At 36.6% G+C, this 24,894-nt stretch overlaps 1 protein-coding gene and 1 long non-coding RNA gene across 5 annotated transcripts; both read right to left on the minus strand.

The window, feature by feature from the left end:
- Nucleotides 1-5,160: 5,160 nt before the first annotated feature.
- LOC149198388 (uncharacterized) lies at nt 5,161-15,525 on the minus strand. 4 transcript variants are annotated; one of them, XR_016253712.1, is made up of 4 exons: nt 14,929-15,525; nt 8,278-8,384; nt 8,000-8,097; nt 7,489-7,827 (listed from the first exon to the last, which is right to left on the minus strand). It is a non-coding gene; the product is annotated as an uncharacterized LOC149198388 (long non-coding RNA). The 4 variants fall into 4 exon arrangements; XR_016253711.1 differs by having other exon boundaries at nt 7,489-7,848; XR_016253713.1 differs by lacking the exon at nt 14,929-15,525 and adding an exon at nt 5,161-5,826 and having other exon boundaries at nt 5,987-7,827; nt 8,000-8,729.
- On the minus strand, nt 8,445-10,855 carry LOC149198389 (uncharacterized). Its single transcript, XM_089402046.1, has 4 exons — nt 10,000-10,855; nt 9,744-9,885; nt 9,334-9,619; nt 8,445-8,561 (listed from the first exon to the last, which is right to left on the minus strand). Exons 1-4 carry the CDS (start codon nt 10,805-10,807, stop codon nt 8,445-8,447), a joined length of 1,353 nt encoding a protein of 450 aa, XP_089258172.1. The 5' UTR covers nt 10,808-10,855.
- Nucleotides 15,526-24,894: the final 9,369 nt, after the last annotated feature.

The raw sequence follows: 24,894 nt of genomic DNA on the forward strand, positions 1-24,894 counted from the left end.
ATTGGAAAACATTTCATCCATTCTACAAACCTTGGCATCAACACCGCACACTATTTGATATTGAATCTGTCACAAATCATACCTCAACTATTCATGAAACCAATCCTCCAGACACCATGGAAATAAATGAATGGGAATTACTTTCCCAATTACACCCTACAAATGAGCTTCTCATAGATGACCTTGACATGCTTGGTCTTCGTGGCTTTGATGACACCCATAACTGGAATCATACCACTATCCCATTGGATCTACAAATAATGCCATACAATTCATTGAGTATAGCCGCTCCATCCACCGCATTCTTCAAACACATCAACATATCCTGGCGACCCTTACTACATTATCTCCAATGCAAATAAAAGCTCTAAATATTATTTCTAATCATTTTGCTAAGAAGGATTATTTACCCGCTCTCAGAGTGATATACAAGGCACTGCTAGTACAGGAAAATCCCTCCTTATTAACTACATCAAAGATATGCTCATAAGCCTTGCAAGCCCAAAACCTTCACCGATCATGCTCCTCGCCCCTACAGGGGTTGCTGCCTTCAACATACAAGCTTCGACAATCCATTCTGCTCTACACCTTCCTATAAAGGATCTTATGCCCTTAGAAGGTAATGCTCTTGCAAAATTCCAAGAAGGACGCAAGCATATAAGATACATACTAATCGATGAAATGAGCTTCATTGGGCCAAAGCTTCTCAACCATATTGATGAACGTCTTCGAGAGGCATTTCCCCACCAAAGAAACACTCCTTTCGATGGTTGTTCCATTATATTGGTTGGTGATCTCAGTCAGCTACCACCCATCAAAGACATACCTCTATATGCAGGGACGAGCCACAGAAGCGCATTGTTGAACACCTTCAACACAGTCATCACATTAGACACAATATTTCGTCAACAAGGCGACAACATCGCACAGGTTACTTTCAGGAACATTCTCCAGAACATTAGAGATGTAAATCCAACAATCGACGACTACAACGTACTCATGTCACGCACAGATTCCTTTTTATCAAAAGAAGAAATATGTTCATTCCATGATTCCATGCATCTATTTCCAACAAATTCTCAAACAATGGTCCATAATAAGCAAATGATGAAATCTCTAAACACTCCTATGACAAGATCCATTGCTGACGATGACAACACATATTCCAGTATTTCCTCAGAAGACGAGCAACTTGAGCGAATTGTATTACTATGCAATGGCGAAAAAGTTATGTTGACTTCCAACCTTCGGGTTTCAGCCGGACTTGTTAATGGTTCCCTCGGAGAAATTGTAACCATCTTTTACAAAGAATCCACTGCACCACCACAAATTCCAACATTTTTTGTCGTAGATTTTCCCAAATACATTGGGCCTCCTTAGGATGAAAGAAACCCCACTCACTTGCCTATTCCAGCAGTAAAAAGAAATGGACGTGCACAAATTCCACTAAAGATGGCTTGGGCTTTAACCATACATAAATATCAAGGTATGACACTTCCAAAAGCAACAATTGACATTGGAAAAATAGAACATCAAGGTCTCACATTCACAGCTATTTCAAGAGTACCTTCTCAACAAGATCTCCGAATTAGCCCCGCATTTAGTTTCGATCGTTACAGTAAAATGAAGGACAACAAAAACATTGCTCGCAGAAAACTCGCAGAAGAAATTCTCCGTTCAATGCTGCCTCCAGATAATCTGCTCCAACCCATACTTTAACATCACCAAAAGGTTTCCTCCATTTATTTACCTCATTCTATTTCATAACATACTTTCAATATCTTTCAACAACAACCAACTTTAATCAATATTAGTAATTAAGCAAATATTAGAATGTCTTTATATTATCTATACATCTCATTCTAACATTTTCTTTCTTTTGCAACAGGACACATGGACTCAGAAATAACATACCTAAGCAACTACAAGTAGAATGGCAAGAAAAAAATATGCATCTCCAACTACGCATTAACCTCCAATGGTGTTCAATATGTCGTTATTCACCATGCATCTTCCACTAACAATATATAAATCCCCATAGCAAAGGTAACTTCATTTCCATTCATTCCAGATTCATTTTAACACAACTCACCTGCAAAGTATTACTAATAAATATCCGCAGCTGATTTACATATTACTAATTCTAACAAAATATACATTTTGCAGGTCCATTATTACTTCTTCAGGTCTTCGATGCCTCCAACATGTTTTCATACAACTTCAAATATGGAATGACAAGCACAATTTTCTTTAGAATATTATATTCCTTCTCGAACCTCTTTTGTTACAATTCACTGTTTGTATTTTCCATTTCAAACTTTAAAAAGGATTTTTCAAGATCAAATACTGTTTTGATGGTTTGTGTCCTCACAACTATTTGTGTTTTCCATTTCAAACTTAAAAAAGGATGTTACAATGCACTATTTGTATTTTCCATTTCACACTTAAAAAAGGATGTTTCAAGATCAAATACCATTTTGATGGCTTATGTCCTCACAACTATTTGTGTTTTCCATTTCAAACTTAAAAAGGTGTTGACAAAATCAATTGATTTTAATGAATATAATACATGTTTTCAATATATCTTCATATTAATTTAATTTCCTGTTTGAATAATGATTTCTTAAATAGCCCTATCCAAATCAATAAGGATACCCAGTTGTTGTTCGCATGGATTCATTCATTTATCTTCACCTTTAACTCCACAATTTTTACCAACTACAAACAAAGGTCTCTAAACATGGTCAATGCATATTTATGGCTACTTGCATTCCATTTCAACAGCTTTCGGCATGGCATCCTCAAATTAAAACTCGAAATCATCGACCCTTGCTTTCAAAAAAACCCGCAAAAGCCTATTCACATTTCAATATTCTTTCACACACTATGCCTTACGGCGTTTTCTTTAGAACATTAGGCGCAAATGCTAGTTAAAATTATTATAAATTAAATTTTTTTATTTTTTATTAATATTTAAATTTTTTTATTTTTTATTAATATTTAAATTTTTTTTGTTTTGTATGCTGAGGTAAGACCTCTGGGTGGGGGGACCAACAGCCATCCCCCTACCATTACACCATGCACCTCAGTGCTTATTAATATTTAAAATTATTAACGATTGATTGCAATCTTATTTTGGTGCATTCTCCCCACATCATTGCCGAAAAACCAGAATCTTTTCTTTTGTCATATGTCTTTTTGCCTTCATATTCAACGTTTGCCAAAGCCTTCGATCTTTGGCCGACATTTAAATCGGAAACCATGGGTATGAAATTGAGGCAACAAGAATTATACTTCAAATTTTGTAGACAATAGCAGAGGACAACTAAATTTAATATATATTTACAGTTAGCCACACGTTATATGAGATTAAACAAAATTTCATAAGCAAAAAATACGATATTTAGCATCCTTTGCACATGTTTTCATAATTTAATAGAATTTATAATTCTCTATCTTGAAATGGTTAAATGTTTTAGATTATAGAAGACATGGTTAAATGTTTGAGATTATAAATTAATCTTAACGTTATCTCTAATTAAAACAGTTATAAATTTAGTGAACATATTTGTGGTTTAGACTCAAAATTTAGTGAAATTATATTTTAAATAATTTCACTAAATTGTTTTAGTGAATGAAAGGTTTCACTTTGAAAAATATGGAGGTAATTAAATAATGTAATAGTTGGCTAAATTATTATTTTACATTGCTTAGATTACATCATTTTTAATCTAGATTGTAGCATTTTTTCAAAGTCCGTGAGATAATGGTTCGTTAAATTATTATTTCGTATTGTTTAAATGATATTTTTAATAATCAATCTTGTCAAATACTCTATTCATTTTGAAAGGTCATAAGGTAATTAATGCAAATGTAAATTTTTTATCTTTTTTACAATACATTGGAATCTAGTTATGTAAGTGATGGTGAGATTGTACTAGTCAATTTTGTCTAAAATGAGATAAAAATTAATATCTTAAAAAAAATCACAATTTTACTAAAAATTATATCACCTAAAATTAATATTGTATTTGTGCCTTTATTACACAAAACATTACATTGTCAACATTTTCTTAATTTATTAATTCTTTTATTGTGCTTGATTTCATTTGTGTAAAACATATATTTGTTGTTCATGTTTAGTATATTCAAATATATTTGTGATGTTTGCATATTTGAATGTATTCGAGCAAATGTAATATTGTGTAAAAATAGAATTTGATGAGAAGATATATATATATATTATTAGTTAGCCTATTTCCAATGGAACATAACAACATATTTTTACCATTTTTTCAATATTCTCTAACTCTAATAAGGTAGAAACATTTCCAATTTTGAGAGACTATAAGTACAAGGTCATTAGGAGTGTTGTATGGCTACTGAAAGCACTTTGTTTATCTATTCATGTATGTCTTCATTGTTTTTCACTCTAATTTAACTATACTCGCTACGCAATTTAACTATACTCCCTAAGCAAGAGTATCTACAATGTAGCCCTTGCTCAAAAGTGGTCAAAATTCAATATTTAAGCTAAGCTGCAGAAAACTTTAGCTATGCGGCCTTGTTCTTTATAAAAGATAGATATAAAAACTCGAGTATTCTAATCATGATATACATAATCACATTTTAAATGTCATGTTTTATTATTTAATATTCTATTTCTAATGTAATATACATAATCACACTTTCATTTTCAAAATATTTATTTATAAAAGCTTTTATATATATGAAATTAAATATATAATAAAGATAATGCAAAATTTATCATTTTACTAGGTTATTTAGTAAATTTAAACACCATTTAATAATTTTACCATCAATGATATTGATATTCCTCCCATATCTTATGTAAAAAAGTTCTAATTCATAACCAGAGTCCTAAATAATATAATTTCATTTTTTTTAATTTTATGTGTATTGTCTCAGCTTTAATAATAATATAATGCCATTTATTTTTTTTAACTTTTGTAATTAAAATTTTAATTAATTTATAAATGAAAATGATATCATGAAAAACATATAGACATGACATTTTTTACAAACACAATTAACTTAAAAATATAGACATGACATTTTTTACAAACACAATTAACTTAAAAATATCTCCTGAATTCAAGTATCAAACCCTGAGCAAACTGTTTTTTTTTTATTTGGAAAGTATAACAATTAAAAGAGTTCACCAATCTGTGAGCGAACAAAAGTACTTTTTTATTTGGAAAATATGACCATTAAAATAGTTCAGCAAACCATAAGCGAACAAAACTGTTTTTTATTTGGAAAGTATAACCATTAAAATGGTTCATCTTTAATTCTGGCTATCACAAAAATGGAGACAAGCAACTGGTCGCCAAACCCCGTGCTTCAAAATTAAGCAGAAATGGCAAACTCAACGACCCAGCTCCAAATGGACAGCACACTAAGGAAGGTAAAGCTGCTCAGCAAAGGGAAATCAACGTCTCTAAATTTAGAGGAATTTCAGGCATTCATGGTATCTCTGTTTCAAGACATGGCCCTCTGCAATGTTTTCAAAAGCATGGCCATTTACATTTGTGGCGATTTTATCATCATGTTTGATAGCGCAAAGGCTTCCTCTAATTGGCCCCACGTATAAACTAGACCCAAGCTACTAAAGTCTATATCAACGTGTAATACCATTCAGTAGGTCTGTGTATTTTCTTAGAGAAAGGGAAGTCTCCATTGGGAGGAACCAAACTGTCTAGAATACCCTGAGGATGACCGGAGGTTCGCTTGACCTGAACGTCACCGCCCTTGAGAAGATCCCTGCAGTGTATCACAAGCTTGCAACATCCTTTAAGCAACATCCTGCGCGAGAGGCCGAGTTCATCGATCAATCCTAGAATGAAAATGAAATAAATAGCCGGTTCAAAAACCTGTTTTACAGAAATTCGCCGGCCGAATTTTCAATTTAAAATTTCAAATCCACCACGATGGGCATGGCCTTAATGTGCATTAAACGACTAACCATGTTTACTTGCACGTCAGCGCGTCACAACCACCGATGCCCCATAACATACTCATGTATGGTGAATGGCCGCTATTGGGCGCATTAAAGGCCGATAGCAGGCTGGTTATTTGTTGCTTCTCTCACCCCCACAGCAATTTGGGACACACCTGACAACAACCGTAAAGGTGTAGAATATTCAACTCCCTCCGGCTCGTCCAAACGAGGTACCTGTGAACCTGTAGGTATTCAAGCTTTGTTAGTTGCGCCAAATCTCGCATGCTCTTCAACTTCGCACAATCTATTGCATACAAGTCAACCAAGGACACCAATGTTTTAACACTCTACAACTTCTGAAGATCATACGAGGTCGCCTATGCTCCCTCAAATTATAACAACTTTTCAATTCCCTTGTCCTTGGTAATGTTCCAACCTCCAGCACAGTAATACACTCGAACATGAAATCTCCGAAGGTTGGGTATACAACTTCATCAAATAATCTCCAATTTCTTGCATCGAAACAATTCTATGGGTTGGATGTTTGTCAAGCTACTTAAGGAATCTGGCAGACTCTCCAATTTACCCCACCCAAACATGCCCAAGATTGGGAGGTTCGTACGGTCACAAGGGAATCTGGCAACATCTCCAATTTACTGCACTTTGCAGGTCCATGTGGTGGAGGTTCAACATCCTAACCAAGATCTGGCAGCCTCTCCAAGTTCTGACACAAAGACAGATCCATGTGGTGGAGACAGGTCCATGTGGTGGAGGTTCATCATCCTAAGCAAGGATCTGGCAGCCTCTCCAAGTTTTGACATAACGACAAATCCATGTGGTAGAGACAGGTCCATGTGGTGGAAGATGCAGTTGTCTTTTGGAAGCCTTTTCCGGTGGTTGATAGCTAGTTTCTGCACAATCAAAGCGTCCCAGGGGTTTTTCAGGGTGCTGAATCCAAATATGCAGTTAAAAAACCATTTTAACTGCAACAAATCAAAATTTAACCTCAATTTCTTCGGCCGGTTTCGTCACCAGAATCTCCAAAAAGTCGCATTATAGACAACTTCGAGGATGCAGTTGTCTATAATGCGACTTTTTGGAAGCCTTTCCGGTGGGTTTTTCCAGTCAAAATCTGGCAGCAATTTATTGGAATCCCAAGTTTGATAGCTAGTTTCTACACAATCAAAGCGTCCCAGGGGTTTTTCAGGGTGCTGAATCCAAATATGCAGTTAAAAAACCATTTTAACTGCAACAAATCAAAATTTAACCTCAATTTCTTCGGCCTGTTTCCGTCACCCGAATCTCCAAAAAATCGCATTATAGACCACTCCATTATCGAACTACCCAAGGAATCTGACACCCTGTCCCGGTTCTGCACCAAAACAGGTGCAGCCTGTCCAAAATCTGGCACCCATACAGGTCCATGTGATGGAAGGTTGTCAATTTACCAAGAGTACCTCGTCTAAACTATTTTGCTCTCAAAATTTTGGCCAAAATTTTTGAAAATTTGGGTTAAGCTTTCCATTTAAAAAACACTTCCTCAATCAGATTTCTTAAAAATATAATATTCGACTATATTCCCATAAAAATTCCAATCATATCAAAATTGTAGCCTGGTTAAACAACGCCTTACCAGGTTGTGGCCTCGTTAAACAAAGCTTTACCAAGAGAGTTTGGTTATGATTTCAGTGACCCCGACTATAACACCAAGGCTCAACTAACTCAGATAACCGAATTCTTCTGGCAATTTAGCAAGAAAAGAAAAATCCATGACGATCCGTGTGCTTCAGCTGTCATGTGGACTTTGTAATGCTCCAGCGACGGTTCACATTAATAAGTTCTAATTACTGCAACTGCAATGGTGCCTGGCAGATCATGTGCGTCGACTGTAAGCAAGAGATATATACACTGTAAGAAAGATTATATATACAAACATGATTCTCTGGACGAAAACCGCCATAAATCGTTGAAAACTCTGTGATGCAGTGCCAATGATTAATTACCACACAAATATCAACTCAAGAACTTTAAATTTACCTGCGCTTTGCCTTGCCACAATGTTAACAATACCCTCCCTTCCACCTTCCAAACCCTTAAAAATTTCAATTGGAATCCAGGAAAGTAGGTAAGTACAGCTGCAATCACGCCAAGAAAGTCAAATGAGATTTGGTGAGTGCACCCTCAAAATGCGATCCAAGAGATGACCTTCGCTCTCAAGAAGTTGAAAATTAATGACAGCAAGACCAAGAAAACAATAACAGTCTATTGCAGAGCTTCATCACGCAGTTCCCAACAGGTGGTGATTCCTCTGGTACCATGACAACATTTGTGACCTCAACTCCTCTCGTTCGGTGTTCTGCTCTTCAGGAATCATCCTGACTCCAAGTGCTTCCGTCATAACCTGTTCATTCGGATGCAGAAACTGTATACAGCTTGTTATAGTTGAAGTTACATATTTTGAAGGTGAAAAACTTTGGAGAAGTTAAAAACGGTATACAGATTCCTTCAGTAAAAGGTTAACTATTAAAAAAGTTTGAAGATTGAGAACCCGTAGAAGAGTACTTGGGTAAACAATCATCAATGTGCCCGGTGGCACGGCCTATCCCAAAGTCCAGAGGTTTTTTTAATTGTAGATTTCCCCTTTTTTATTAATTTAGGAAGAGGCAAATAGTATAACATATTTCAGAATAAACCACACCTAAAATAGGATAATTATACATTTAGATGTGAATGACCTTAAACTTAGCCAGAGAGGTTATTATCAATGTTGCACACATCGCGATCGGGATTTAATCGGCGCCGGGAAAAAATCGGAAAAATCGTTAAAATCGGGAAAAAATCGGGAAAAAATCGGAAAAAATCGTTTGGCACAAAAATATTCATTTTTTTTCATTTTTTTTCAATTTTTTTAATATCTAAACCATCTACAACATAAAATAAATACATTGACACATAAATATGATAAAAAAACTAATATATAAGATGTTCAATATCATTTCTAGCGCTAAAATCACACATAACATTGAATCATGTCCTGAATAGTAAGTCCTGAGTCCCAAGTCCAACTCAGCCTCAAAATATCAACAAAAAATATGATAATGTATCTCATCATGTCATAATGTCATATACAATAAAATGAAAGTCTAATCCTATTGATTTCCTCTGCCCCTCTTGCGAGAATATGGCACAGCTTTCTCTTTCCCTCTAGATGTAGAAGCTGGTGCCTGTGGTGGTGGAAATGGCAGTGGAGTCTGACGTGCTCTAGAAGCTGAAGAACTAGTAGTAGCAGCTACAAGAGGCTGAGGTGGACGGAGACCACGTCCTCTACTGGTGGTAGTGGTAGCCCGGGTAGCCCGGGTAGGCGGTGTCACCTCCTCCTCCTGCTCCTCCAACTCCTCCTCCTCCTGCTCCTGCTCCTGCTCCTGCTCCTCCTCCTCCTCCTCCTCCTCCTCCCCCTCCTCCTCCCCCTCATCCTGCACTAACCAATCCTCAGTGGGATCCATGAGAGGCCTCTCGGTCTCAACCCTCCATTCAGCAGTGGTGTCAATCCCATCCAATGAGATGGCTTCCGTATCAGGTGTCTTCTCTAGTTGTTTCACCCACAATCGAAGATTGTAGTAGACATAGACCATGTCATTAAGTCTATGGGACTCCAACCTGTACAAAGTTCATGAAATAATAAATTAATAATTAATATTATAAAAAAAATATTGTTTAAAACTTTAATGAATTCAAAAATTTATTTGGAAATTTGCAATATTTTAAATGTTTAAGTGTTAACCTATTGCGCTTCTTGTTGTGTATTTTTTCAAATACACTCCAATTGCGCTCACATCCCGAGGAGCTGCATGTTTGGCTGAGGATGCGCACGGCAAGATTTTGCAAAAGGGGTACTCTGCCACCATACATCTTCCACCATGCGTCTACAACAAAATTACAAAGAAAATTTTAAATAAACATAAGAAAAAAATGGAATTTGAAGAAACAATGAAATTTGAAACAAAGTTACAAAGTACATACTACAAACTAAAAAATACCTGGGATTTTAACCGTCCTATCATTGATAGCCATCTCAAAGCCAAATGTGCCACCTGACAACTTATATTGCTCAATTTGTCTAGAGACCTCCATACGTTCTTCTGGAGTTTTCACCATCTTCTGGACACAGGTTAATAATCCTTCCACGACCTCAACATCAAAATTAAACCCACATGCATAAGAAAATGCAGGGTTCAGGAAAAGGCCAGCAGCATGAATGGGACGATGGAGTGTGTTGTTCCATCGCTCATCAATGACCTTCCATAGAAGGAGTTGTCTCTGGAACCCATCATCTCCCTTGTCATCATAGTAGGACCGAATGGCTTCTTTGGCCCTATCCATGGCTTCATACAAATAGCCCATTGCGGGCTTCTCACCATCTACCAACCGAAGAACCTTTACCAAAGGTTCTGTGACAGCGCACACCTCCTGCACTCCCGCCCAGAAGTCTTCTTGGTATGAAACAAGTCTGCAGACGGCCTCTCCTTCTGGTTTGCGGCTCATTGGCGAAGAACGCCACTCCTCTGAAACAAACATTCTCTTCAAATCCCACATAGAATTCAAGAGGGATTGAAGAGATATGAAACTCGTCGCAAACCGTGTAATGGCGGGGCGCACCAACTCTTTGTTGTTGGTGCATTTTCTCATCAAGCTAAGCACAGATGTGTGATTGTAAATAAATTTTGTGATGGTTTTTGATGAGTCAACAGCCTCTTTGACAAAGGGAATTTTCCCTATGTCCTCTAACATCAAATCAATACAATGGGCAGCACAAGGTGTCCAAAATAAAGTAGGATGCCTGTCCATAAGCAATCTACCAGCAGCAACATAATTTGCAGCGTTGTCCGTTATGACTTGGACAACATTTTCTGCACCCACCTCCAAAATAAACACATCCAGCAAATCACATAAATTTTTTGCATCTTTGATTTGATGAGTTGCATCAACAGATTTGATAAACATAGTCCCCAAGGGACAACTAACCAAGAAGTTTATAAGGGTTCTCCCCTTTTGGTCAGTCCAACCATCTGACATAACAGTGCATCCTGTTTGTGCCCATGATGCCCTAAAATCCTCCAATCTTTGGGTGCAGTCACGCTTTTCATCTTGAAGAAGCCGGCCTCTGAAATCATGAAGAGAAGGGAGTTTGTACCCCGGGCCAACACTGGCAACAGCATCAAGAGTAGGTTGGAAAAATGGATTATTCCTTATAATGCTGAAAGGAATATCACTCCAGAGGAGAAATTTTGTCATCAACTTGTCAGCTTTTTCTTTTTCAGTTCTTTTCATCATTGAACCGATAGTTGGTTGTGAACCAGGTGTGGTTCGAGGAACAAAATATGATGATGCAGCAAACGGATTGACTGACGCTGCAGTAGAACCTGTGCCACTTGGCCCACTTCCTTCAACTGACCTTCTTAGTTGCCTTTTGAGTTCTTCTTTGGCGTCTCTAGTGTGCTCTAATTCTCCCAATGCTCTCATGGCTTTTTGGATAATTTCAGCATTTGTCTTTAGACAGGGCCCCACATCACGTCCAGGGATTTGTGCAAGGTGGAACTTCAACCTGTACACCCCCCCGAATATTTCCTTTCCACACAACTTGCAAATCAAGTTTTGTCTATCATTCGGAATTTTAGGGTCACCATATTCCCAGAAAGGATCCAATTTCCTTGGCATGTTTGTTTTTGAATTTTGAATTTGCAAACCTATGGAAAAATAAGGATTAGGAAATAGGAATTTAGGATTACATAAATGATAATAGTAAATAGTAAATACAAATTACAATTTAGCATTTGCAAAATTACAAGCTAATTATTTCCAAAATCCCAATTTGAATTTCTAAACCCAAAAAACAATGAAAAATCAAAAAAAATAAACAATGTTTAAAGAAAATGAGAAAATAAAAATCAAAAATTGGTTCTCATAGTCATAACAAATAACCCATCCCAAATCAATGAAAAATTTCTAAAAATTCTTTAAAAACAATGAAAAACAAAGTTTTTAGAGAACCAAAACAAAAAAAAATTAATCTACATACCTGGTTTATGGACAAATTCGCGATCTTGGCTTGGATTCCTCCTAAAATCGGCTCCCACAAGCGACGGCAACCCTCTCCCTCCCTTCTTCTCCTTCTCCTCCTTCTCCTCCGCGGCGGACTGCTGAATGAATAAACAAAAAATCGATTTTACATATAAAACCCCCGCTGCCCGCGCCTCCCGCGATTTATCGCGATTTTTTCGATAAAAATCGTTAAAAAAAATTTCCGCCGATTTTTTGGATAAAAATCGCGATTTGAATCGGCATTTTGAAAAAATCGCGATTTTCCGATTTTATCGCGATTAAATCGCGATGTGTGCAACACTGGTTATTATTAAGCCTTTATATCTAATCTACATATTTTTAGGTAATCATAGATTGACATTATTGACATGTAATTACCATATGTAATCATAGATTGACATTATTGACATGTAATTACCTAAGTATAGAGTTTTTTTTAATGGTAATTTTTTTTTATTAATTTAGAGTTTTTTTTAATGGTAGATTTTTCGAGATACAGAGTATAATATATTTCAGAATAAATCACAAATTTCAGCAAATTATACATGTCACATTGACATGTGAACGAGACTTGAATTTAGGTAAAGAGATTATCATTACGCCCTCTAATCTAATCACATATTTCTAAGTAATCATATATTGACATGTAAATAATACTTAACATGAGTGAAAAGATTATCATTAAACTTCTTCAACCAAATAAAACATTTTACCAATCCTCCAAATTGATCATACATATGCATAAAATTTTCATCTTTCATTTACACACAATATTTTCCGGCTAAATTTGTAAACCGCAGCAATCCCTTCCCGCCTGATCTATTCCAGATTTGCTATAGCACAATTTTCTTCCTCCCATAAAAAAACGGGGCTATCAAAAAAGATATTCTGTAGCCCTTTGCTGAGTGTGTCGTAAGTAATTTTTAAGCTGTTTTTTAATGTGAGGGCAAACTTTACTTTTATTTGAATTTTTGATTCGTAAAGTTTAGCCTCCCAATAAGATTTATGTTTTCCAAAAAGTACTCCAAGCACTTTTTAAAGCTAAAGGCAGTCCATTGCATAGCTCAGGACACTGATCCACAAGATCTTCAAATCCTTGGATTGGCTTGGCTTGCACAGAAGGCATATGAACAAAAGAGTTTCGGAAAGAGCTAACCAGTCATCTCCAGGGTATTTAATGTCCGGGGATATGCACGCAGGTTAACCCGATAACACCCGAAAGCCAAAATATTAGTTAATACAAATTTGGCTTTCGCCTGTTATAGCGTTAACCGGCACTTGGCATTAAATACCCTGGGGATAGGAGCTTCTGCCAGTTTTGCCTAAAATAACTTGTAAATGTGTAACTATTCTAGTACTGAAATCTCAAGCATATACATATAAATATTACAATCAGTTTAAATTTATTTTAATCCTGGGTCTATAAAGTTTTCTGGATCTATCAAGTTTTAATATAGTTCAAATATTTCTAGGTGCAAATTTTAAAGCTAAAAACTACATAAATAAATATAAATATTACAACCAGTTTAAATCTATTTTAATTCTGGATCCATCAAGTTTTGATATGGTTCAAATATTTCTAGGTGCAAATTTTTTAAAGCTAAACGCAGTCTATAGCATATCTCAAGAGACTGATCCACAAAATCCCCAAATCCTTTTATAGGGATATGGATTTGGATTAGACTGGCTTGGACAGAAGGCATATGAGCAAAAGAGCTTCTGCCAGTTTTGTAACTTGTAAATATATGAGGATCATATAAATATTAAACCCAGTTTAAATCTATTTTTACTCTGGATCAAGTTTAAATCTATTTTTACTCCGGATCAAGTTTAAATTTATTTTTACTCAGGATCAAGTTTAAATCTATTTTTACTTTGGATCAGGTTTTGATATGGATCAAATCTATTTAGGAGCAATAGGAGTAATAGATCAAATCTATCTAGTTGCAAGAGTGCAAAATATAATAATAAAAAAAAAGTGCACCTCTAAAAATTTGAGTTAAGAAAGATTTAGGCTGATATATAATTTTGACAGAGATTAATAAAAATTATTTTTATTATTTTATGTAATCATACTGTACTATAAAATTCTAAAAATACTCTCAGAAACAGTAAAGATCACAGATCTTAAAACATGTTTAACAGATAAACATTAGCTGATCCTCATGATATATGTCATCTATAATTAACAAGACCTGAGAAAATTTGAGATGAATTTCAACCATCCTTTTATAACTGTTATTTGGATCCAGGTCTTTTTGAGTCAGACCCCAAAGATTCGAGATGAATTTCAATCATCCTTTTGCCTTCATAACTATTATTTAGATCCAGATCTTTTAAGTTAGGCCCCTCCGATGTTCCGTTTGCGGGGATTGTAATGAGCTTTTATTGCCCTTTTCTCTAAAACATCTAATAAAACTTAAAATCGATCGTCCTTTCAATTCTTACAATTGAAGAGTTCTAGAACGAAAGTTGTCTTCCCCATCCCACGAAGGCCGACTGTGACCGCCGCCTAGATTTTTCCGTTTGCTGCTGCATTAACACTGTAGCTTCAAAATCCGTGACTTGGTCATTTAAACCGATGGGATGTTTGGCCACATACAATCCAGGTTTTTAAAGCATTTTCACCACAGGTTAAACGATTTTATATATCATTAGCATCCTGCCAGTAAATATTCACTAAGAAACACACCAAACCATAAAATAAATAAATAGTTGAAACCCTACTGAGAAGTATCATGTACATATACATGTTATATATTGTATACATTGAGAGGGGGATTTGGTGGTCTCACCCGTTATATCGCCCGTATCAAACCCACTTTTGAGGTTTGCAACACTGGAATGAACATCTTTACAATTCTTACCTGAATCATTGTGATATCTTCGGATTTGTCTTCTGATTTGTTTGAGAGTCATTGTTATCCAATGCTATTAAAAGCAACTCCGTCCATATAGCCATTTTTTCTCCAAAATAATGTGACTTCATCTCAAAATAATGCGACTTCATATTTTATTCATCTCAAAATAATGCAACCCATCTATTTATATTCCATTTTTGCTCTGATCTTCTTTTTCAATCTTCTTTTTTCAAGTACAACATAAACCTCTGAAACCCAACATAAAGAGCAGCTGATATGCAAAAAAACAAAAAGGCTAACCACCGTCACATATTCAGAAGAAATAAAAGCTACATGAACTGACCCGCTTTCAATAGCGCTGGATAAAAATTGAATCTCCTCTGCAATTCCTTTTAATCTTAAAAAGATTTTAATCCACGTGCAAGAAACCACGGTAGAAACAGTTAGCAAAAGTCTTCTGATCTGTGCGATTATACAGATCATCCATACAGAAAGATATGGATAAATTGGGCGCTACAAATCTCTGGATGCAGAGGGAGGCGGAGAGTTTAGGAGCTTCGGAGGAGCGGCCAAATTATTACAGTAAAATCACGAACGCACAGATTATTTATAAGCGCTGCTTTTAGAGTATAATAAACGAAATTAAAATCAAGGCGAATAAAATAAAGTAAAATATTTTGTCGGTAGCGCCAGGAACCGCCTCAATCTGATCTACTTTGCTTGTGGGGACCACATCGTTAATGATATACAGCCTGAATCTTGCTCTCTTTGCGTTGTGCGATCCACAATGATTACACTTTCAATTTGCTTTTAAATCTTGCCGTGCAACTTGAGTTGCATCCATGTTACCCTATATGCATGTTGCCCAATATATGTCTATTTAAGTATATGCATGTTCTATAACAAAATAACACATAATTTTTGGTGGCTACATAAATTAAAAATAAAAACTGTATTATTTTGTTATAAAACATGTATATATCTACCCATTTAATGTCTTATGACAGACTGATTAGCCTTTGCCACCCAAAAAGCTCACTTGCACCTTCCACATATAGCCAATGAGAAGGAGACGTATTCATCCTCCCAAAAAGGACAAGACGCATAAACCGACAAAATGGCCAACTGTAAAACAAAGATGCGGTGTACCTCCATAATGGACAGCATGTTGTCCAGTTTGAACATTATGGACCGCTTAGTCTAATTATTCTATGGTATGGACCGCTTAGTCTAAGTATGCTATGGTTTGTAGCTTCTTTTCACATATTTTTTGGGTTGGAGTTGATGTTGTGAAGTTTTTTTTAAGAATATTTATCAATTGTGGGTTTGTCTTCTCACATGATAGATTGTTGCGTGCTTGAATGTTGGCTCCGTTGGCTTCTCTGCTCTTTTTATGCTTTACAAGTGTAATTATGTGTGAGAGAAAGCAACAAGGGGTATCACTAGTCATCAAAACACAAGGAAAAGTGGATTAGGCAACGTAGTGAAGTTGTACCAATTAATTCATCTGTTACGATTGACTTCGTTCTCATTTTAATATTTCTTATTATATTTATCGATTTTTGTTAGGGTTTCAAGATTTTTTTTCCATTTTTGTTAGGATTTCAAGATTTTTTTTACTTGTTTTCTTTCATTTTGTACGTAGCAAGGGTTCAATGTGTCTAGTCTCCATTTCAGTGCAAGGAAGAGGAATTAAATTGTTTGGTTAACGTTTGCAAAAACAACTAAAATAACAATTAAAAATGAATGAGTGAAATTTTATAGAAAATAGTGGCAAGAATAAAGTATGAAAACATCGTAAATGAAATTAGCAAAAGGATAAATAAAATAAGTTAAGTTACACTTCTCATATGCAACAAGGGGCCCTCCCACTAGAGCATGATATCTAGACTACTCACAACTCGGTGATCAAATATGAACTATTCACATTAAAGCACAATCGCAACTGTAGGTAATTTAACAACTAAAAATGAATGAGTGAAATTCTATAGAAAATAGTGGCAAGAATAAAGTATCAAAACATAGTAAATGAAATCAACAAAAGGATAAATAAAATAAGTTAAGTTACACTTCTCATATGCAACAAGGGGCCCCCCCACTAGAGCATGATATCTAGACTACTCACAACTCGGTGATCAAATATGAACTCTTCCTATTAAAGCACAATCGTAACTGTAGGAAATTTTTATTAACAGAACAATGCATGCATCAAAGGAGTCAGTATTAACCAAAGGAAAGATAAAAACAATATTGATGTCTTTTTGCTTCTCAATGAAGCATATATATAATGTATTTTATAATAACTACTATAAGAAACTAGATGTTAGAAACCAGATTGGTGAATGACAGTTAGCCTTTAATTTCTATTGAAACTCTAATTTCTATGATTCACTATTAAGGAAGTGAATCGTAGAAATGTTTAACATTAGGCATACCATCATTTGGTTGAATCCTTATTTCTTGAAGATGTATCATGCTTGCTTGAAATTATAATGTGCTGCCAAGTAACTTAGAGATATGGTTCATGCGTCGGCGCATAGTTGACCAAATGTTTGACTTTGCTTTTGGGATCAACCAGTGAACTTTTGCTTTTGCTCAATACGTGGAAAACCATGTAGGCATGATTTAGCATCTATCCATATGATTAGGTTGATCTGTCCTCCACATAGTCTCCCTAAACCTTGGATTTAACTACAAAATATTGACAAGGCTACAAAATGTGTTAATTTCCATAACTTATGCAAATTGAGCCAAATTTATAAACTAAAACACATAGAACTAGGAAAATATTCGACTTTTACCTAATTGCATTTTATCTAGCTTTGATGGTTGATTACTCATATAACAATATTAGAATTGTGCAAGGATGAGAGGTTATAAGGGAAAATAAGTGAAAATCTTGGTAAAAGGGTGTTAAGAAGGATCATATTTCTTTTGCTCAACATTCCCACGTGCTTAGGGTGTTTCCTGTTTGCATGCATGTAGCAAAATTTCATGTGGTGGAAACACCTTGTATAATCGTTGTCAGGGGGGGCAATGGCAATTTTATGATTCCCCCCACCCCCCGGCAGGGGTTTGGGGGCAGCACCCCTGAACCAAAAAATAGATGAAAAATTGCCTTGTAAAATATTGTAATTTCGTAGTTAATTTGGGACGTTCATTAGGTGAAATATATGACGATAGAATTTACGTTAATTTAGGGTTATTTTCCCTAGAAGGCAACCATCAGTTTATATGAGGGAATTGTATTGTGACATTGTATTATTATCATGTGCGAGAAAGAGATAAGAGACTGTGTGAGAGAGAAGAGGAAATTACATCGGATTTGTTGTAGGTTGTATCTTTTCATTTTTTTGGATAATATAAAGGACTGGTTGTTTCTCTGTGGATGTAACCCAAATTGGGTGAACCATGTATATCTGTGTCTCTCTTATTTTATGTGTTTCTATATTTGTGTTTTCACAATATTTTAGTGTTCCATTGTTCTATAATATATAATTTTCTAACAACTTGTATCAGAGTTGAAGTTCTATTTGGCTGATAAACTCGCAGGAAAGAAGGTTTCATGGTTCAAGTGGGAGCAATGGTGGAAAATTGTAGGTTTAGGGTTGAGAAATTCAAGGGCCAAAACTATTAGTTGTGGAAGATGCAAATGGAAGATTATTTGTATCAGAAAGATCTGTACCTACTATTGAGCGAAAAATCAAAGAACTCGACGAGTATGACGAATTAAGAATGGGATCTTCTTGACAAAAAGGCACTAGGAACAATATGATTATGTTTAGCACCGTCGGTGGAATTCAACATTTCAAAGGAAATGAAAACAAAGGGTTTGATGTCGGCAATGGCCAAACTATATGAAAAACCTTGAGCCTCAAACAAGATATTTCTTATGAAGCATCTATTTAATATCGAGATTTCAGAAGGTGGATTTGTTGTTGATCATTTAAATGAATTTAACATAGTTACCTGTCAGTTAAGTTCTGTATGGGTAAATTTTGATAATGAAGTTAGGGTTGTATTATTTATGTGCTCATTTCCAGAAAGTTGGAATGGCTTAGTTTTGGCTATCAATAACTCATTCTCTGGATCTAGTACTTTAAACTTTGATGATGTTGTTGGTGCTATCCTTAGCGAGGAAATGCAAAGGAAAAGCTTAGGTGGGACAACAGGTAATGATTTAACTGTAGAGACTAGAGGAAGAAAACTAGAGAGAGGAAAGATCCCAGGACATCGCAATAATTCAAGGAAAGACAAATCTAAGTCCAGATAGGGGATAATGTGCTAGAAATGCGAGAAGAAAGGGCACTACAAGAAATACTGCAAATCTCGGAAGAGAAAATAAGGAGATGGACAACAAGAGAACAATCATGAAGCGAATGTGATAGGTGATGTGTTGCATTATGCTTTCATTCTTTCATTAGAGAATATTATTGATGTTGGTAGATTCAGGGGCCTCATTCCATGCCACACCTGATAGGAAACATTTTCATGACTCTGTTCAAGGAGATTTTGAATAGGTTCGTCTAGGTGATGATAAGCCTGTAAAATCTTTGGAATGGGTAAGGTTTTTATAAAACAGTATAATGTGATATTTAACAAAGGAAAGGTTTTCCTTTGTCACATAGCCTCAAGACAAGTGAAGCGGATCAGAGTTCAATTGAAGAACCTCTACAAATTGGATGGAAAAGATTGTGCTTCTTTGAGCACAAAAGAAAAGAAGGTGTAGAGCCGAGACATTGGTGAATTGTGGCATAGAAAATTGGCCCACTTGCACCACAGAGCTTTGAAGATCATGCAACAGATTTCTAAAGGACTTCCCAAGGGTACATTAAATCAGATGAATACATGCAAAGGGTGTACATTGGGGAAGTACACCAAAGGCATCTTTCATGATAAGGATAGTCGAGCGCAAGCGATCCTTGAAAGAATTCACTCAGATGTGTGTGGACCCTTGTCGACAACCTCCACAGCTAAGCATAGGTATTATGTAATATTCGTAGATGATTTCTCATGTAAGTGTTGGATTTTCTTCATGCAGAAGAAATATCAGATTTTCTCTAAATTTTGTAAGTTTAAAGCACTTATTGGGAAAGACACTCGTAGGAAAGTGAGCTCTCAGGAGCGATAATGGTGGATAATATGTGTCGAATGAATTCAAGAAATTTTGTGTGTCAGAAGGAATTCGACGAGAGTTGATAGCACCCAATAACCCACAATAGAATGGGGCAGATGAAAGGAATAACATAAGTATTATGGGAGTTGCATGGGTGATGTTACATGATTAGGGCCTACCGTTGCACTTGTGGGCTGAAGCATGCAAGCAGAACATGATTCCTCATCAAATTCTGGGGATGAGTAGACCAGAAGAAGATTTTTCAGGTAAGAAACTAGATGTGGCACACTTTAGGATCTTTGGTTCATCAGTTTACTGTCATGTTACCAAGGATGCAAGGAAAAGATAGAACCAACAACTAAGTTGGGCATATCTGTGGGGTAATATGATACATCTCACAACTAACAGGTGTACCTGTCATCTCACAGGATGACAATGGTTCCAATGAGATTTTTCCTTGAGAGTGAGATTCAGTTGCATGCAGATGAGGATCTTTTATCTCTAAAGGAAGAACCTCAAGATGATGTGGAGCAGCCACATGCAGAGGAGAAGAGAGTGGAAGCACTCACTCATGCAGAGACTTCTAGAGATGGAAGGAAGTGCACTAGAGAAGATGACAGATTGATGCATGATGCTAGAGAAAATGTGGGAGCACCCACATCACAACGTAGTTAGAGGAGGTCACCAGATCGGTACACTAACTACATGTCTCTGATGAGTGAGAGTATAGAGATTGAGCCATCCTTATTCGAGGAAGAAGTGCAACAACCAGTATGGGTTAATGCCATGGTAGAGGAGTATGACTCCATTATTAGAAACAATGTTTGGGAAGTGGTCCCAAGACCAGCAGACAAGTCAATGGTGAGTTCCAAATGGATTTACAAGGTAAAGCAAGCAGCATATGGGAGTGTGGAGAAACACAAGGAAAAATTTATGGCCAGAGGGTTCTCTCGGGAAGAGGGAATTGATTATGATGAGACCTTTGCTCTAGTAGCAAGGTACTCTTCAATCATATCTATTCTAGCACTTTCAACATAGACAGGATGGAAGATACAACAAATGGATGTGAAGGCAACATTCCTCAATATAGTGGTTGAGGAAGATGTGTACATTGAGCAGTCGGAAGGATTTGATACCTACAATAGAGAGTTGCATGTGTGCAGACTTAAACGAGCATTGTGTGGATTGAAACAAGCACCTTGTGCTTGGTACACTAGGATTGACAACTATTTCACCAGGTTGGGATTCACCAAAAGTGAAGCAAAGGCAAACCTTTACCATATTGTGGTTGAAGGTAAATTGTTGATTATAGTATTATATGTCAATGCTTTAATCCTAACATGTGATAAGAAGCTGGTAAAATATTGCAAAGAGGATCTTGCAAGAGAATTCGAGATGAAGGACGTGGGGCTCACACATTATTTCCCTGGTATGGAAGTATGGCAAGGAGATGAGGAACTGTTTGTCTCTCAGGGCAAGTATGCCAATGAGATACCAAAGAAGTTCCACATGGACAACAACAAACCCATGGAGACTCCTCTAGTAGGGAATTGGAGGAAGGAAGATGCTACTTTAAGTGAAGTAGTGGAGGCTACTATTTACAGGAAGCTTGTGGGTTCACTTATGTATTTGGTGAACAAATGAACAAACATATGTTATGTAGTTAACCAGCTTAGTCAAGAAATGGTTAATCCAACCAAACTCTATTGGAAAACTGCAAATCTCGGAAGAGAAAATAAGGAGATGGACAACAAGATAACAATGATGAAGTGAATGTGATAGGTGATGTGTTGAAATATGCTTTTATTCTTTTATCAGAGAATATTATCAATGTTGGTAGATTCAAGGACCTCATTCCATGCCACACCTGATAGCAAACATTTTCATGACTATGTTCAAGGAGATTTTGGACAGGTTCATCTAGGTGATGATAAGCCCTGTAAAACCTTTCGAATGGGTGAGGTTTCTATAAAACAGTAGAATGTGATATTTAAAAAAGGAAAGGTTTTCCTTTGTCACATAGCCTTAAGACAAATAAAGCGAATCAGGGTTCGGGTGAAGAACCTCTAAAAATTGGATGTAGAAAATTGTGCTTCTTTGAGCGCAAAAGTAAAGAAGGTGCAGAGTCGAGACATTGGTGAATTGTGGCATAGAAGATTGGTCCACTTGCACCATAGAGCTTTGAAGATCATGTAGCAGATTTCTAAAGGACTTCCCAAGGGTACATTAAAGAAGAGAGATACATGCAAATGGTGTACATTGGGGAAGTACACCAAAGTCATCTTTCATGATAAGAACAGTCGAGTGCAAGTGATCCTTGAAAGAACTCACTCAGATGTGTGTGGACCCTTGTCGACAACCTCCAAAACTAAGCATAGGTATTATGTAATAATTGTCGATGATTTCTCATGCAAGTGCTACATTTTCTTCATGCAGAAGAAAGATCATATTTTCTCTAAATTTGTTGAATTTAAAGCACTTGTTTGGAAAGACACTAGCAGGAAAGTGATCTCTCAGGAGCGATAACGGTGGATAATATGTGTCGAATGAATTCAAGAAATTATGTGCATGAGAAGGAATTGGACGGAGTTAATAGCACCCCATAACCCACAACATAATGGGGTGGCTGAAAGGAAGAACATAATTATTATGGGACATCGCATCAAGGCCTACCATTGCACTTGTGGGCAGAAGCATGCAACACAACTATATATGTGTAGAACAAGAGTCCTCATCATATTCTTAGCATGAGTACACCAAAAGAAGATTTTCCAGGTAAGAAACTAGATGTGGCACACTTCAGGATCTTTGGTTCATCAGTTTACTGTCATGTTACCAATGATGCAAGGAAAAGCTAGAACCGACATCTGAGTTGGGCATATTTGTGGGGTACTCTGATACACCTCACAAATATTGGTTGTACCTGTCATCTCACAGGATGACAATGGTTCCAGTGAGATTTTCCCTTGAGAGGGAGATTCAGTTTCATGCATATGAGGATCTTTTATCTCCAAAGGAAGAACCTCAAGATGATGTGGAGCAACCACATGCAGAGCAGCATAGAGTGGAAGCACCCACTCATGAAGAGACTTCCAGAGATGGAAGGAAGTGCACCGGAGAAGTTGAAAAATTGATGCATGATGCTAGAGAAAATGTGGGAGTGCCCACATCACAACGCAGTTAGAGGAGGTCACTAGATTGGTACACTAACTACATGTATCTGATGAGCATGAGTGTAGAGATTGAGTCATCCTCATTCGAGGAAGAAGTGCAACAACTAGTATGGGTTGATGCCATGGTAGAGGAGTATGACTCCATTATCATAAACAATGTTTGGGAAGTGGTCCCAAGACTAGAAAACAAGTTTGTGGTGAGTTCCAAAAGGATTTACAAGGTAAAGAAAGCAACATATGGGAGTGTGGAGAAACACAAGGACATATTTGTGGCCAGAGGGTTCTCTTAGGAAGACGGAATTGATTATGAGGAGACATTTCCTCTAGTAGCAAGGTGCTCTTCAATCATATCTATTCTAGCACTTTCAACGTAGAGGAGATGGAATATACACCATATGGATGTGAAGACAACATTCCTCAATGGAGTGATTGAGGAAGAGTTGTACATTGAGCAGCCGGAAGGATTTGATACCTTCAACAGAGAGTTGCATGTGTTCAAACTCAAACAAGCGTTGTATGGATTGAAACAAGCACCTTGTGCTTGGTAGACTAGGATTGACAACTATTTCACCAAGTTGGGCTTCACCAGAAGTAAAGCAGATGAAAACCTTTACCATATTGTGGTTGAAGGTAAATTGTTAATTATAGTATTATATGTCAATGCTTTAATTCTAACATGTGATGAGAATTTGGTAAAATATTGCAAAGAGGATCTTGCAAGAGAATTTGAGATGAAGGACCTGGGGCTCACACATTATTTCCTTGGTATGGAAGTATGGCGAGGAGATGAGGAACTGCTTTTCTCTTAGGGAAAATATGCCAACGAGATACTATAGAAATTCCACATAGACAACAACAAACCCATGGAGACTCCTCTAGAAAGGAATTGGAGGAAGAAAGATGCTACTTTAGGTGAAGTAGTGGAGGCTACTTTTTACAGGCAGCTTGTCGGTTCACTTATGTATTTGGTGAACACATGAACAAACATATTTATGTAGTTAACTAGCTTAGTCAAGAAATGGTTAATCCAACCAAACTCTATTGGAAGACTGCAAATCTCGGAAGGGAAAATAAGGAGATGGACAACAAGAGAACAATGATGAAGCGAATGTCATAGGTGACGTGTTACAATATGCTTTGCTTCTTTCATTAGATAATATTATTGATGTTGGTAGATTCAGGGACCTCTTTCCATGCCACACCTAATAGCAAACATTTTCATGACTATGTTCAAGGAGATTTCGGACAAGTTTGTCTAGGTGATGATAAGCCCTGTAGTGCTGATGTCGGAAGCGAGGCCCCTTCCACCCCAGGCAGAGATAACACTCACTTCGCTGCTACGAACAAAGGTCTAGTGCCCTTCTGATATGTAATGAATACCGACACACTAACAGTCTCATGGTGCTCATACTGATGGGAGGGTTCACCCATCTCAAATTTGGCTTCAGCCTCCGAAGGCCCATGTGGAGCTCTGAAAAAATCACGAGAGATGAAATCCTTCCAGGTGATTCCTTGTAACTCAAGCTGATGCACCACCAAAATCTTGTTGAGAGAAAAATGGTAAATGTTGTTGAACTGTTGTTCAGGGGTCTTGTTCTGCACAAGGGCAGTCATCCTTTCTATGTTTCGACATATGAATAATGGGATGTTCATCATGCATACCCGAGTGAAATGCATGAGCAA

The sequence above is a fragment of the Pinus tabuliformis genome, chromosome 2_1 (assembly GCF_031772625.1).
Source record: "Pinus tabuliformis cultivar Carrire ecotype Pingquan chromosome 2_1, CPIR1, whole genome shotgun sequence".
Lineage (NCBI taxonomy): Eukaryota > Viridiplantae > Streptophyta > Pinopsida > Pinales > Pinaceae > Pinus > Pinus tabuliformis.